Source organism: Pteropus medius, unplaced genomic scaffold, assembly GCF_902729225.1.
Source record: "Pteropus medius unplaced genomic scaffold, Ma_sr-lr_union100, whole genome shotgun sequence".
Lineage (NCBI taxonomy): Eukaryota > Metazoa > Chordata > Mammalia > Chiroptera > Pteropodidae > Pteropus > Pteropus medius.
The window spans coordinates 37514906-37531751 of NW_024351730.1; the positions used below are offsets into that span (position 1 = coordinate 37514906).

General features: G+C 33.2%; 1 protein-coding gene across 3 annotated transcripts in view; it reads left to right on the forward strand.

Annotated features, from left to right (window-relative positions):
• Nucleotides 1–16846, forward strand: part of GRID2 (glutamate ionotropic receptor delta type subunit 2) — a 1244525-nt gene that overhangs the window by 910299 nt on the left and 317380 nt on the right. For all 3 annotated transcript variants that reach the window (XM_039845721.1, XM_039845720.1, XM_039845722.1), the window contains one exon: nt 13777–13878. In XM_039845721.1, the coding sequence (XP_039701655.1) occupies nt 13777–13878 (102 nt within the window). The remainder of the gene's footprint in view (nt 1–13776; nt 13879–16846) is intronic.

The following is a 16846-nucleotide window of genomic DNA, read 5'->3' on the forward strand; positions in this document are numbered from 1 at the left end:
AATGGATTTTTATTAAGTAATTAGAGATACTGCTCAAAAGGTATGTCTAAGAGAATTCTAAATTTTCATCCCAAATTTTCTAATACTGCCCAAGTATCTTTTCTGAATCTGTGTCTTTATTCTTTGACTTGAAGCTTTTGTGCATTTGGTGCTCTATTCTTCTGTGAATTTGAAGGAAGTTTACAGTTTGTTTTCTGGAAGGATAACATCTTGACTAAGCTCCCATCTGAAAGTCTTTTCTCAGTCAGACAGACTATCGCTTGTGAGACTTCCTCTGTTACCTCCTGAATAATTCCTACAATGTATAGGAGGCCAAGACTGATTAATGATTTCATCCTTAGTAACCTGTGATCTGAATTATTATTGGCAAGACAAGAATTACACCTGGTTATTGATTCTCTACATTAAGGAGAGATGTCTTAAGAAATGTGTATGCTTTACACAGAGTATATGATAGGCAAACATATGGAAGAAATTATATTTTCTTAGTAAGGTTTTATTATATGTAACATAACAAACTTTCATTAAAAGTTTATTCTGTCTTTTTACTTGCTATTATAATTAAGTTAAATTACATATTTAAATATATAATAATTGAATTAAGGATCAAGCAAAATATTGACTGAATTAATATATTGATTTAAAAAACATTGTAAAAGTTATTTAAAAATATTTGAATTTGGTGCACTATTACTCACTCTGATTTTAGGGTCTATGTCTGATTGTAGATAATCACAAATAGTTTATTCTGTCCCTTTCGTTTTCTATAGTGGCTTTAGAAAGCTAAATATAGATTGAAGTAAATAAGTAAGAGATTTCTGTTTTTCTATATCTCTTTACTGTTTTTCTTCATAGCATATAAAAAGGTATATTCAGAATGCATATGTGTATGGCTAAGAGATAATAAGCCTACTCATACATCTATTAAACCAAGTACAATATATTGAGAATAAAGAAACAAATATTTTGAATCAAAACCATTTATTGATTGTCTACTGTATGTTAATGATACAAAAGTGTCAAAGGTATTATAATAAAAAGATTACTCTAGACATCAAAGAGCTAAAATTTCTACCAGGGAAATAAGTAAATGACTAAATTCTAGGATAATGCCCCAGATAATAAGTGCCAAAGGAGACTTATTTGAGAGGCGGTGCAAGAGCAAACTCATCACTGGTTGGCAATTGCTTTCTCAATTCTAATTTGAGGAAATTTAAATTAATCAATATATACGGAAAATCAATTGCCCCCAATGGATATGGATATCATAAAATTACATCTTAAAAAAACAAAACAAAACTGTGTTTTAATTAAATAGGCCTGATAAAAAACTTGATACTAAAATGAAAATTTAGAACTGTAGTAAGTTGTATTCCCTACACACACACCTGAAAAGAAGTGTCCGTGAACTACCCCCTGGACCTTGTGAATGTGACCTTATTTGGAAAAAAGGTCGTTGTAGATATAATTAAGGTAAAGATTTCAAGATGAGGATATCATGGATTATTCAGGTGGGCCATAAATCCAATGGCAAGTATCCTTACAGAGGAAAGGCAGAGAGAGATTTGAGACTGAAAGGAGAAGTGGCGATGAACATGTGAGGATGGAGGCAGAGACAGAAATTATACAGCCATAAACTAGGGAACGCCTGGAGCCAACAGAAACTAAGTCAAGGAAAGATTCTATCCTAAAGCCTTTGGAGAGAGCGTGGCCCTGCCAATACCTTGATTTCAGATCTGTCCTTTGGAACTGTGACAGAACAAATTTCTATTGTTTTAAACTACCAACTGTGTAGTAATTTGTTATGGCAGATATAGGAAATGAATCATGATCTGATTTCCTTTATTTTCTAAACCATACACAATTTCTAAAGTATTTCCATCAGGTACCACAAAGATAAAAGTGCATATAACAAATGTCTACCTGAATTGCAGGTGGGAAATATATATATTTTTTTAAGTTTTAGGATATAAAGGAAAGTGTTTGGAAAATGAAAGCATATCCCTCATATATACATATACATACAACTTCTCACTGCCTTATAGAAGAATTGAGTGTCCAGTCAGTTTTAGAGGGAAAGGTGACCATCAATTGTCCATAAGCCATTTGTTTCAATTATTTGTTGCTATATAACTAAACATCCCACAACTTAAATTGTCTTAAAATAAAATCTATTTTATTTCCAAGGATTCCGTGTGTCTGGTAGTCAGGTAGAGCTCAGTGGGGATGGATAACCTCTGCTCCACCTGATTTAACTGGGATAGCTCAGTTGGGATTAGAGCCCTAGGATGGCATCACTCACATATTGAGGCCTTATTGTTAGCTGTTGTCTGGGGTGCCTTATTTCTTTCCCTTATGACTCCTTTGTCTTACCACATAGCCTCTCATTATTCAGTATCCTAGCCCAGCCTCTTTCTTACTTGATTGTTGGTTTCTAAAAATAAGAAAAGCTGTAAGATTTCTAAAGTCCCAGGCCCAGGTATATCATATATCACCCTTTCTGCCACATTAAACTCATGAAAGCAAGTCATAGAGTTAACTTAGATTCAAGAAGAAGGAGAATGGACTCTACATCTTGATGAAAGATTGGTATGCATGCACAGGCATAGGAGGAATTATCTGCGGCCATCTTGCAGACATACTACTATGCAATGCTCTGCTTTTTCTAATCATTTTTTTAATGAAGTCTGATCCTTTGTCACAGATATCTACCTTCTTTAAATATAGAGCACTTATTTATATAAGTTTTTTGGAATTAGTATTATATCCCTAAAGGAATTTGTTGTCACTTTTTCTTTAAAAAAATTTCCTGCTTTGTCATTTCAAAAAGATCACAAATTCTTGGAGGGGAAAGATGATATTCTATGTTTCCTTGTACTCCATAACACAAGACGGCAGGTATTTGAAAAATAACTATATCTTCTTCATTATAAATGTTGAGTGATGGAAGAATAATGTATTTACACTATGCACAGTGTTGTATTAGTGTCCACTAGATTATTTATTGTTAAATCTCTTGCAGATTATTGTGATCATTGAATCCTGACCTCTTCCAAACACTCCTTACTTTTCTCATGTATAATTATCATGTGTGTATGATTATAGCTAGTAATTGTCAATGGAAGTATATATGGGGAAACGTTTAAAATCATTCATTTTTAAAAGTAATTAGAAAATCACATCAATCCACAAAGAAATAACAACTCTTTTTTTAAAATATGCTAGCATTTTTAAACATGTCTGATGTATGGAAGTCTCAATTGTTTAAATGTTTATAGTATTCTGCAAAGAAATAAAAATAGTCTTCAAAGCTGGTAAGCATGCTCAGAGATATAGTCAATCATTTGATGACTACTCATGAAACCTAAGCACTCCATTCACATTTTGAGCATAAGCACAGGCAACTAATAAAGAGGGAAACTGGAAGGAAAAAATTACACAGTGACCTAAGCAAAAGTGTCATGTCAGCATGAGCATCAGACAAATTAATTGCAATGGCTGATTGTACTTATTATAGTAAGAGTTATTTGGCAAATTAGAATGAGAAATTCTCTTTTGTCCATCATAGGAATGAGTCTTGGTATATATCCAGTCATATTAAACAATTGTAGGACCACAAAGCTAGATGAGATTTTATGAGATTAGCTGACTGATTCCCTCACCTTGAGATAAAACCTACATGCCACAAAATCCTCTAGGCACTGAGATTTAATTTATTCTTTAGGAAAAATAGACTCATTCACTCATTCAACAAATATTTATTATACGTGAACTCTATAGGTGCTTAGTATGCATCAGTAAATAAAATAGGCAAAGATCTTTGTCTTTGTGGAACCTGCAGTTTAATAGGGAAATATAAGTGATTCCATTAGTTTCCCCTTTATCACTATCGATAATATGTGTTGTCTATATACTTTTTAAATTGATTTGCTTGTTTCATAAGAAGCTATCTGCAAAATAGACCAAATTACCAATAAGCTGTGAATTGAGAAGAGAGTTTGGAATTCATTTACATTAACAAACCATTGCATTCTTAGATGAAGATACCAAGATCCAAAAAGGTTGATTCTTACTTGAAATACAACCTAGGCCTTCAAACATCCAGTCTAGTGTTCTTTAATGTTTTCCCACTCTTTCAGAAAAATTTTCCTTTTTCTATAATGACTTAGTTATAAAAAGTATTCACAAAATCTAGCAATGCCCATGTATATTAGCTACAAATCTTTTGGTTCCATATGATAGAAACTCAATTTGAGTGTTCTGGGCCAAATATATATGTGCGTGTGTGTGTGTGTGTGTGTGTGTGTGTGTGTGTGTGTATGGAAATTTTAACTTCTCAAGGAACCCAGAACACAAATAGAGTTAAACTAGGGAAATGAGAACTCAAAGCCCATTGGGATTGTCTCTGTAAAAGTATGTTATTGATTGAGGTCAAAACAACTTAGTGAGTTCTGGGCTAAACTTCCTGGTTTGGAATTCTGGCTATTTCAGTTGCCAGTTGAGTAACCTAGAACAGGTGAATTAAACTCTCTAATCCTCAATTTCCTCATCTGTTAAAATTAAGATAATTATAGTGCCTGATAGGATTATAGCAAAAAAGTAAATTAAATGATAGTCAGGGATTGATATGATACCTGCTCCATAGGAAGTTTTCAGTAAATGTGAACCAACATAATAAAATGAGAGATGTCAAGAGCTGAGCTGGGGAGAACTGAGCTGCCTGGTATGGGAGTAGTAGGTTGACAAGTCAAAATGAAAATAGCAAGCCTTTATTCACTACCATAGGAAAAGCAAACCTGGAGAGAAGGTCTTAGCTCCTTCACAGAATGGCACCAGGAAAAGGTCCATTGTATCCTCACAGGTGTGGGGAACTGTCTCACTGCTGGAGAGAATCCTAATCAAAAGCATCCTTCAGTTTTATGGACCTGGGACCTGGGTGAGGAAGAAGAAGGGAAGGGATAGGAATGGAAAAGTACTGAGTATTAAAACAGAATAGAGGAGAGTGTTCTCAAAGTTACCCCCTCTCCCAAACTCTTGAGAGAGGCCTCAGCCCAGGGCCCCAATAGAGAGGCTTCTGAACGGAGGCTCCTGGGCTTATCATACAGAGATATTGCATAAAAGCATGGCAAGCCAAAGGGGCCTGAGTTCTTGACTGCAACTTCTTTCCACAGACCTGTCAGGTAAAAGCCTGTGTAATTGCCATGTCAGGCTTATAAAAGCATTCATTGTTTTTAGGCCAGGAGCTGGACTCCTTAAAGAAAATTCTGTTTTCTTGAGAGTACTTTCTCCTAGATGAGTAATGTTTCATCCCCAAAAGTTTTATTTTATGGGTATTTTGTGATTCTCTTTCTATTGAGAGAGTCTAGACCTGGAATGTAAAAGGCACCTATCATAGGTTGCATATTACTCTTATTTTTAGTATAGCTATTGTTGTTGTCATATAAATGTTCAAATTAAAGCTTTAATATGACAATTTACTTTATTCTCTACAGAGTTAGGTAACATTATTATTCCTTATATCGAAGACTTTTTAAAAAGCATTTCTTGATCTTTATTATGCAGAGCTCACTCCTGCACCCAGAAAGATGAAAGTTGCTAATCCACATTCCATATTAAGAAAGAAAGAAAGCTCAGCTATTAGCTGGCACTACAGTGTCTTGGCTATATATATTGAGAACTGCATTTAAGACATTGTTTAAGAAACAGACAGCAAACACTGTAAGATGCATTGTTTCTTGTTTAAAAATCATCTAAATTTGTTTAGTATTCAATAAAAATTGAAGCCCCACTTTGTGCCAGGAATTATGTATTTTAATAAAGGAGGATACAAAACAACATTTTTTCGTGATCCCCTTGAAAACATATGTAATTGGTACAAATATTAATCATATAAAATATAGATTAAAAGATTTAATTGTGATATTACTATAAAAGAAAGGAACATGATGCTGTATTGGAGTGACATAAACTAACCTAGGGGTGCAGACAAGTGGTCAGGGAAGTTTTACTTTAAATTATAGATGCTTACCTTGAGAGCTAAAGGATGAGTAAAAGTGAATTCAGTAATTCATTGAATAATGGAAGGTGTCTTAAGATTCTCCCAACCAAGAAAACTTTATTTAAAAACATTGGTTCTCAAATTTGGCTATACTTTGGAATCATCTTGGAAACTTTAAAAAATATTGATGAGTGTATCTCATGCCCAGAAATTCTGATTTAATTGACATGGAGTATAACTTTGGCATTGGGATTTGCTTTTTAAGTCCCCAATTGGTTCTGATATACTTCAGTGCTTGAGAAACAATGTTTAAATCCTTAAGAAGGATTATGTTTTACTCAAGAAACTGAAAGACAGCTAGTGTGGTTGGAGTTCAAAGAATGAGAGGGAATGTGGTATGTCATGAGACTGTGAATGTAAAATGTGACATATCATACAGATCTTGGTTGGAGACATTAGAAATTTGGTGTTTATCTTTAGAACAATAAATAACTATGGCAAGATTTTAAGCAGAGAATATTATATCTAAATTTAAGTTTATGTTTGTAGTATAGAATTAATATTACACAAGAGAAGCTATGGGCTAGGATGGTAGCAAGCAGATGGATTTAAATGTATTAAAGAATTTTTGTTAAGGCTGTGAAATTGTCAGACTGGCAGTGAATTAGATATGGGAGGTGGTAAGACTGACTTCTTGGTTTCTGGCTAGCAGAACTGGATGGATGATAGGGGTAGGTTATGAACTTAATCTTGAGATGCCTTTGAGATATCTAAGTAAAGATATTGAAGAGATAGTAGAATATAAGCAGATGTCTGGGCTTGAGATTTTATATTGGGAACAAAGATATAAAGTACAATAGAGATGCTTTACATTAAACATTGTAAGTTTACATTAACCTTGTAAGTTTCATAAAAAATAATTACTTTACTTGTAAAAACACTGTGATAGGCACTGGACACACTAAAATGATTAAGATGGTGCCCCTGACCTTAAGTGGTTAATTTTTTAATGGACGAGTTAGGAAAGATGGAAAATTCTAATGTGATTTTAAAATGAAGATCCCCTTTAGATCATCTCAAGAAAGAACAGAATAAAAGAGTAAAAAATCCAGCAACTTTTATCAGGTTGTAATCATTAAATGCTAATATAGTATTATAAAAAAATAATATTCTGATTACAAGAAAACAAAAGCTAGTACAATTTTAGTCTGTGCAGTCACCTTGAAGAATCACGAAAATTGTCAGAGGTACAATATGATAGTAGGGTATATTTTGTTTTTCATTCAGCTAGAACTAGAGAGCCAAAAAACAGAATAGTAGTATAAAGAGGATATCAGAAGTTTTAATTCACTCATTCATTTATTAGATATCTATCAAGACCTACTATATACTGATACACCAATACTATGATAAGAGCTAGGGGTACGACAGTAGATAGCCATCATTATGGTTTCACAGAGTTCATAGCCTCCTATCATATTTAAAACAATAAAAATAAAATGTTTATTTGAGAAAGTGTCCCAAGTTATATTTTGCAAAGGAAGTCTGTAAAATCGATGCCTTTAGTTGATAAGGTTCAGTAGTCATTCTATGAGATTGCATTCCCTGGGTGTTAGGGAAAGTTTGAGAGCAATTTTGCTCAATCTTGGCTACAGATTGAAATCACATAGAAAGGCAAAAAATACTGATGCCTGGGTCCCACTCCTGAAGATTCTGATTTAACTTTTCTGAGATTGGGCTGAGGCATCAGAGTTTTTTAAACTTTCAAATGATTCTAATATGCAGCCAAAGCTGAGAACCATAGCTTTGGAGGCATGCTCCATTAGTGAAACTAGGAAGTGACTCCAGAAGATGACCAAGGAACAAAAGCATACTGATTCCGTAGGGATAACAATAATGAACACCTCTTTAGTATTTATATACCAAGAATAGGTCTAAACACTTGACTTGTATTAAGTTAGTTAACACTCTCACCAGCCCTGTGAAGAAGTCACTTTTAGTATCCCTAATTTGAGAGTTAAGAAAACTGAGGCCCAATGCCACATACTCAGCAGTGTCAGAGTAAGTGCTTAAACCTAAGCAGTCTGGTTTTAGAGCTTCTGATCTTAACCACTAGATATATTGCCTCTAGAGTAATAGTAATTTTAAACTAAGATGAATTATAAAAGAAGAGAAAACTTATAATAATAATGGCAGAATATCATTAAATTAGTTAAATACCAGTTGATAACAGAGTGGCTACTATGGCTGCATAGAATACCTTCGAGCTATTTTAATATATATAAATATTTCATGTACATATTGCTTTTAATGTTTATATTCTTCATTTGTGGAACTCACTTAAATTCATCTTGTTGCACATGTACATTTTTACATAGCACAGAACTTTTTGTTTTCAGCAGCTACACAGGGAGATATAAGTGGTTGAATAAGGTTATTTTTTTCCCTGACTTTCAAAGACATTTTATCCTGAAGGAAACTAAAGTACTAAAGCTATTCCACATAATCTAAAGAATGACCACTACTTCATGGTAATGACTAAACTGTGGGAATAGAAACTTAAGAGGAAATAATCATCCCCTAGGCAGGAAGTTTTATAAATTGAACCTATTTTACAGGTGGAAATTCCATAAAGAAAATTGTTATTGGAGGGATTACTGGCATACTGCATTCCTAAAACATTCCAATTTAACTCTATAAAACATGTTTCAGAGTCAATCTGCCATATATATTTTTTATCCTTTTAATTCATTACAGAAGCAGTAGCTACCAAATAAATTCCGTGCATTTCTAAATGGTTGGCTTTCAGCTACTTTGCCAATACTTTTGTTGTTCCGCCTTTTCCTTTGAAGCCTGAGAAAGCAAATAAGGAAAATGTAGTGTCTGGGAAGACACAGCCTTCAACACAGTGGATATTTTGTGTCCTGCAGCTAGAGATTTGGTCCTATAGGCAGGATTCATTTGTTCCATATGAATACAAGCTAATATATGTAGGCAATTCCATTTGGTATCCAATTAAGAGCTCTCTTGACTCCTGTTATTAAAGCCAACAAGCTATTGAGCGTAAAATTAACGTTGAACAGTTCAGCTCTTTTTGACATTGTAACACTGCCTGAAAAATAGTGATGTAAGTGACACGTCATCTTTTAAAGGCCAACAAATGAGAAGTGAAAATATCAAGGGAAAAAGAGTCAATATCTAAAACTTGGTCATTTATTAATGACAAAACACATAATGTTAGGAACATACTACTATTCTCATGCAAATACATCAACCAGTTTGTTGAACACTAGTTATTACATTGATTTTAATAGAAAGCTTACAAGATTATTATTTCTAAAGCTCCAATGAAGGAAATAATTAAAGCATTAAGCATTTTTAAGCTTTTACGATGACTTTAGGCAATAACCAAAAAATACTATAGAAATCAATACACTGTAATTGAAAGGAAATTGAATTGCTTTTTATTTTTTTATCCCTTCTAAATTTTCTCTAGACTGCCAAACTATGGAAGATAATGAATCTTGTTTTGCCATCAGTAGTAAGACTTTCTGTAAATCTTATGTGCTTCAGGGGCCACTTTTATTATTTTTTACTTAGAAAGTACTCAACTGAATAGATAGTATAGGGATATTTTGTGTGCATTATTTTTATTAGTCTCTGACCTCATTGTTTAAAAGAAAAAAAAAAAAGGTAAAAGACAAAAAACAAAACAAAAATACAATCAGACAAAAACAACCTCTCCACATAGCCAGAGAAGTCAAGTTAGCGAAATTTCAAACAATGAAATCAGAAAAGTTGTTAGATAAGTCTCACACTCGAACCTAAGTGAAATTCTTCTAGTGTTTATCAAACACTATGCCTGTCAATCTTGCTATGCTGCAAGAAATATGACCCATTGTAGATACAAATTCGATTTAGGTCTATGTGAACATAACTCATTTTTATTGCTTATTATTGAAAGAGTTATTACAGTAAAACAAAATAGCTTGAAGTAAAACTCAGGGAGATGAATGGATATGAACAGAAATTAAAGGATCTTAAAACTTGAGAAATCTTTCAAAAAAAATGGGTAATCAACATTTCCTTTATATGTTGCTGTTTTTTACGTTCGCTTTCATCTTTGGTATATATTTTGAGAAGCATTATCAGGCTTAGGGAAAATGAAATGTGTGCCACACTTATCTTTAGTAAATTATTCACACAAAGTAGATTTTTTCAGAAATATTTTTGAGAACCTCTTAGTCACTTCGTTTTTCTGCCACTTTATTTTACTTAATGCTTCTTGACTGTTTAAGTGGATAAAAGATAACAGAGCGGAAGGAGCAAAACCTTTTTATACTCAGTTTTCCCTTCTGTAGAATGGGGATAATATTGATCTCTTTCTCATAAGGCAATTTTGAGAAGTAAATTAATTAATATAAGTAAAGCTCTCAGATGATTAGCACATATTATGTACAATGTATATTGTAAAAATGATTGTGATGATTTTGCCTTTTAACTTGTATTGCCACAATGTAAAAGCACTAGCTGTTATATTGAGCCAGCCACTTAACAGTTCTGAGTCTCAGGTTTCTTGACTATAAAATGAGAATAATATCTTCTATAGCTACCTTAAATTGATCATGTTGATGAAAAGAATTTGTAACCTGTAAAACAGCACTGCAACTAAAAACACTGTGTCTGACCTTTAAAAGCACTAGTTTAAATCCTTGTTTCCTCTCTTAGTAGATATGTGACCTTAGTTGAGTCCTTTTTATGCTTACAAAATAATAATGATAACAGCACCTTCTGATAAAGTTATTTTGAGGCTTCAGTGAGATCATGTATGAAAAGCTCAGTACCATGGCCGACATGCAGAAAGTATTCCAAAAATATATATAAAAGAAATAGTTCTATTCAATGAGGAAATAAGTATTATTGTACTTTCTTAATAACCTTTTTGTTATGCTGATATGTGATGAGTAGATATATTTTATTTCTAGTTTTCCAGAGAATGAATCTTAAACTTTCTCTACCTCAAAACTAGTCTCTGAATATCTTAGTTATTGGTGTCCACAGGTAACATTAAGTATTGGAGTCTGTGCATATGAAGGAAGAACTCAAGTAAAAGGAGTTATTAAGTAAAAGGAAGTTATCAATCTCCAAATACAGACTGCTGTTATTAACAGCAGGAACAACTTTACAAGTGCTCTGATCAAAAGACATGTGAGTCTAATAGAAAAAGAGAAAGAAAGAAAAGAAGAAAGGGAGGAAGTGGGGGAGGGAGGGAAGGAAAGAAATAGAAAGATGAAAAACCTTCATCAAGCAAAGGAGAAAATTATGTCTTGTAATGTATATGAGAGAATCTGGCCAAACATTAAAAAAAAATGAGTACTTCATATTGACTTATTGACCTACCCACCATGCACACACGATATTAAAAATAAAACGGCAAGAAAGGATTTCAATTGGCTCAGGTCACTTGACCAACCATTAAAATTGCTAAACCAGGAAGTCAGTCATGAAAAAAATTGGATCACTTGGAACATTTGTCTAGGCATGAAAAAAGAAAGCAATTCTCCAAAAGGACAAAGGGAAAGATAGAGTTAGTAAAGACATGGCCACTGAAAAAATCATTGTGAATAAAAAGAAAAAAAAAAGAGAGAAAAGAAACATCATATATGGTACAAATATAGTTTAAGTCACTGCCTAGGTCTGAAGACAAGCTATATCTACCTAATTACTCCAAATGCTTTTTTATTATTGTTATTTCAAACCCCCGAATACTAGAGTGCTTTAGGATTTTTAAACCATTAACTGTATTCAGTTATGTGTAAAGGAGGACTTAATTATGAAGAAACTACATATTTTAAAATGTTTGTCCAGAGCATTATTGAAATAAACTACTCAGCAGTTTTATTTATTCTGGTAATAAATGTTTTTGAATAGTCAGTGCACCAAAATACTGAGGTCAGGTTGGCACTAATAGATGTCATTTATTTAGGCAAATTGACAGTAAGTTCACCAAACTTGAAAAAAAAAAAACCTCGAAGAGAGAAAAAAATAAATGTCTGTGCTTACTTTGTTAGCTTAGATATATTAATCTTAAACAAGATGATATAATAAAAGCTGTTTATTCAGCTTAGATTTAAGTAATATAATTGTAAAATGTGAATAGCACTTTGGAAATTTAGCTCTTCACTTGTTGCAGATCACTTTTTCCACCAATACTGTTTGGTCTAGGAAAATAAAATCTTAAAAGACCTAATTAAGAAAAAGTGCACATCAAGGAATGTGATGAGAATAGACTTTGGTTGACCTCAGAAGAGAACAAAAGCTCAAAAGAAATTTTATAAGGTTTTAACTTTGGCAAGAGGACTACAGTATCTCTGATAATTAGCCTTTCAACACATTTGGATTTGCTAATTGGATCTAAATTCTAATTAGACTTTTTATGTAACTAAGAATGACATATCATTGTATGAATTTAATGTGCCTTTACAGTTGAAATCAAAAATTAGCAGCCTTTTCCAAATTATTTTAAGGAAAAAGCTTGCTTTTTGTTTATACTGTGACATCCTCTTCTTTTAAGATATATTATGTACATTTTAGTTTTCTTAATTAAACACCTTTTGGAGAGCTCAAATTAAAACTTGAGTTTTAATAAAATCACCTAAATCATTAGTACAGAGACTTCCCAGTATGTTGATGGCTTTGGAAACCACAAACAAAATGCAATATAAGGAAATAAATCACAGCGTTCAGGAAGAAGCAACACAAATAACAATGTGCCCCTATAAACCATTCAGTTAATCAAAATAGGCTCTGGATATTCGTAAAGGTTTGTCATGTTTTTAAAACATGCAAATGTGGAATTGGTTCCCAAATGTGAAGGCTCATGGATCTGGTATCAGGATTAATAGTATGACATTTCTTCCCAACATATGCATTACAACTTTCTCTTTGCAGCTTTGCTTTTTAAGCAGTTATCTGCTAATTCAAGTCAAAGCATTTCTCTTTTCTCCTTATTTCTGAATTGAGAGCCATCCATTTTTATCCTGATGTGATTTATAGGCAGTAATTTTAAAGCCGGTAGCCCTCATATTTGGATATTACAAGAGATAAGAACTACATGAGGATGTAAAATTAAATCAGTATTTTGGAGAGTAAAGAGCAGTGAATCATGGCAAGACTTTAAGGGAAAGGCTGCTGCCAAAATTTTCCAAGCATATCGATAGCACTGACAAAAAAGGCAAATTATATTGTTTTATGTACTGTGAATACTTAAAAACAAATCCATATACATGAGTTTTTTCTCAAATAAAAAGCTGTAATCCTTCTAACCACATTAAAAATCTTGTAGGTTTTTTTTTTTCTTTCCAATAAAAGCAGTGTAAGATCTAATTAAAACCATTGAAATTGTAAGAAAATCTAACTGGTGCAGTAATTGATGTATTAGAACAGACTTTATGTTAGAATTATATGTGCTATTATTTTCCCAATTAGAGCATTACTAGGACTGAGCTATGGGTGTATTTATAACTCCTCATTAAGTCAAATGTCCTCAGCGAGTTTCCTAAACCATGTCGGGTATTGTCATATGCCATATGATGGTATTTAAAAGCAGGAAATGGCATTTTTGATGGCTTCATTTGCTATTAAAAAAGAAAACCTGCACACGATCCTTCCTATATCAATTATTTCAAGACTTATCACACAGTTCTCTGAAAGGTCTATATATAGGTGATTGGACTGTTCTTCAGGCAGAAAAGTGACCAAGCTATTTTATCTTTCAGCTTGGATGCTGGAATCCTGTCACAGGGCTGAATGGGTCACTGACTGACAAGAAACTGGAGAATAACATGCGTGGAGTGGTTCTTCGTGTGGTGACTGTTCTGGTAAGTCTGACCTGAGCCTCATGGTTTAGCTTCTAGAGGTTACTTTATCCTTCATTTCTTTATGTCTTATTAACTGATGCTGTAATCGTAAAAGAGCTTTAAAAAATCCTGACTCTGCTTTTTCTAAGATATTTTTATTAGTTATATTTTTCCAGCCCTCAGTTAATGTGGATCAGAATCAGATTTTTGCAGGCTTTTCTTTTAATTAGTCCTTTTGTCAGTAATATTCTTAGACATTTTAGGCACGATTTCCCTTCTACAATTTTCTACACATGATAAAGTGAAGGTATCCTTCAGGCATTCTCTCACTGAACCCTAGAGTATGCAGAAATGTAGATGCCCATGCCAAACAAGTGTAGATTTGATTAAAGCTGTACATTCAGTAATATTAAAACACTAGCCAACTAAGCCAAACTTTTCTGGTATGGACCCACTTCAAAGGAAAGACCATCCAATTGTTTAATAAATATTTACTGAATATAAGCCATATTCAAGCTCAGTGCTGATTAGTGGGGACACTGATGAATAAAACAAATATGATTCTGTTACCATTGGGAGTGATCCAAATCTGTTGTTGCCCTGGTGGTGCTGAGGGGGCCCCTGTTCTTTCCTCCGATGCAGTAAAGATTTACAGATCAGCAAAATTTAGGAAAAGTAAAATTTACTAAAGTACGTTTCAAGAGAGAAACAGTGTGCTTGAGATGGCCACAGCCCTGCAGAATTCGGGAAGTAAACCTTATATCGGGCCCTTGATGCGTGGTTACAGGGATGGTGTTAGATGATTGGCACGTGAAGTCATTTGATTGATATTTGGCTGTTATGTAACCCTTTGTCTACTGTGCATGTGGTTACTCAGAATTCAGTCTGTTATAATTAGATTCATAAACTTCCAGACATATGTATGACATTATAATGAAGGTATAATTAGGCTAAGGTTAAGGAAGGTCAGTATATGTCCTAGTTGCTCGGGTGCTTGTGGCCAGACTAAACCAGCCATTAGTTTTGTGGTTTTTACTTCCTGTATTCCAGGATGTAATGGTAATCTTTAACCATAAAACAGGTGTTTCGGGGAGGCCCAAAGGAGGTCTCTGGGCTGGGCCTTCATTCCCCCTTCATTCAGGTCTACTTATCTGCCTAACAATTCTGTCCCTATAGCACTTATCATCTAGTGATTCTGTGAATGTTAAATGGGTTATATTTGTGAAATGTTTATTATAAATCTATTTACCTGTTAGGAAATCAATAAATGTTATTAATAACATATATTATTCTCTCACAATAAGCATATAAAATATTAACAGAGGTATTCTTAAATAGTAAAATACTCAAATGGGTACTGTCTAAATAGCCATTAAGCATGAAGATATACACTCTCCTTGGCTGTTTCAATGTGCTTGGCTTTGTGCTAATTTACAGCACATTTCAAAACCAATAGTCCATAGTTCTTAACTTTATTTTCCTTCGGGAAAGCTTACTTGTTTTAAATTTGAAAAAGTCTTTCTTACTGACTAAAAGAATTATAAAATTAGTAAACAGGGAGAGCAGTCTTTTTTTATATGTTGATACTAATTGGATGTTTAGCAAAGTTTATAACAGCAACCACTGCTCTTTGTACTTTGTTTAATGCAAATTAAGTTGACTCAACATAATTTCATGGTATTAAAAAAACCTGTGATATTCTCTATAAAAGTCAAATGAGTAGTTTACCACCACCACTACCACCCTTTTAATGCCTATAACTTACCCCTAGTTATTGTTTTAATATGATTTTTACTTTTGGGCAAATAATTGTATTTTGAAGAAATCACAACTTAAATGCGAAGGTACTCTTGTAGGTACCCAATGCATTTCCATTGATGTGCTAATACTTTTAAAAAGACATTTAAAGTGCAGTAAACTATTAATAGTCTTTTCTGTAGTGGTTAACATGAAAACTCAGGGGACATCTGCAATAAAAGATGATATATATACTTTGCTTTTGTCTTTGAGATTCAAATTTTAAGTCAAGTTAACCCTATTTAGTCATAAGCAAACATTTAGTCCTTATCATGTGATAGACTTGGTAATCGATATGACTAATATCATCTTATAGGAATATTCATACATCAAGGTATGCATAGAATCTTGTTGGGGGGAGGCATATAACAAAACAGCTAAGGTGTATTCAATTTACTGTGTGCCAAAAACTCTACTAATTTGTTTGCATATATAACCTTATTTAGTCCTCACACTATTTTCAATAAATAGATGGTATTCTGATCCAAAGAATGTGGTAGAGGAAAATGAGACATCCAGAGATTGAAAATAACTGTGGAAGATTACATAGAGAGTAATCAGTTAACAGAAAATAAAAGTCAGACAGAAAAAGCTGGGAACCATATGATTTCACTCATATGTGTGATATAAAACTGAAAACAAACAAACATGACAAACAGAGAATCATGGACACGGACAGTGGATTAGTTATTACCAGAGGAAATGGAGGGGAAGGAGAGATAGGAGAGTTAGATGAGGGCAAAGGGGGTCACATATTTGGTGACGGAAGGAAATTTAACTTTGAGTAGTGAACACACTTGAAACTTATTTTATTAACCAATGTCACCCCAACAATTTTAATAAAAAAATAAAGTAAATAAATAAAAGCGAAAGAAAAAAAAGATTACACAGAGAGTAAGTAGCAGAGCGAGTTGAGATTCAAATCCAAGAACTCTGACTTCAGACCACTTAACCTCTTCCTTCTTAACATTGTATTATACTCTCTCTACCCCTACTGTGATAAGTGTGAGAATTGAGGTATTTATAAGATTTTACTTGACTTAAGAGTTGGAAATGTTTAACTCTGAATAAGATGAAAGTGGGTTTTATTGGGAAAGCTTCATAAGGCCAATTATTTTAAATTCCTTTCCAGTCTGAACAAAATGATTGCTATTTCGTAAATAAAATGATACTGCTTCACACAGTGTTAATA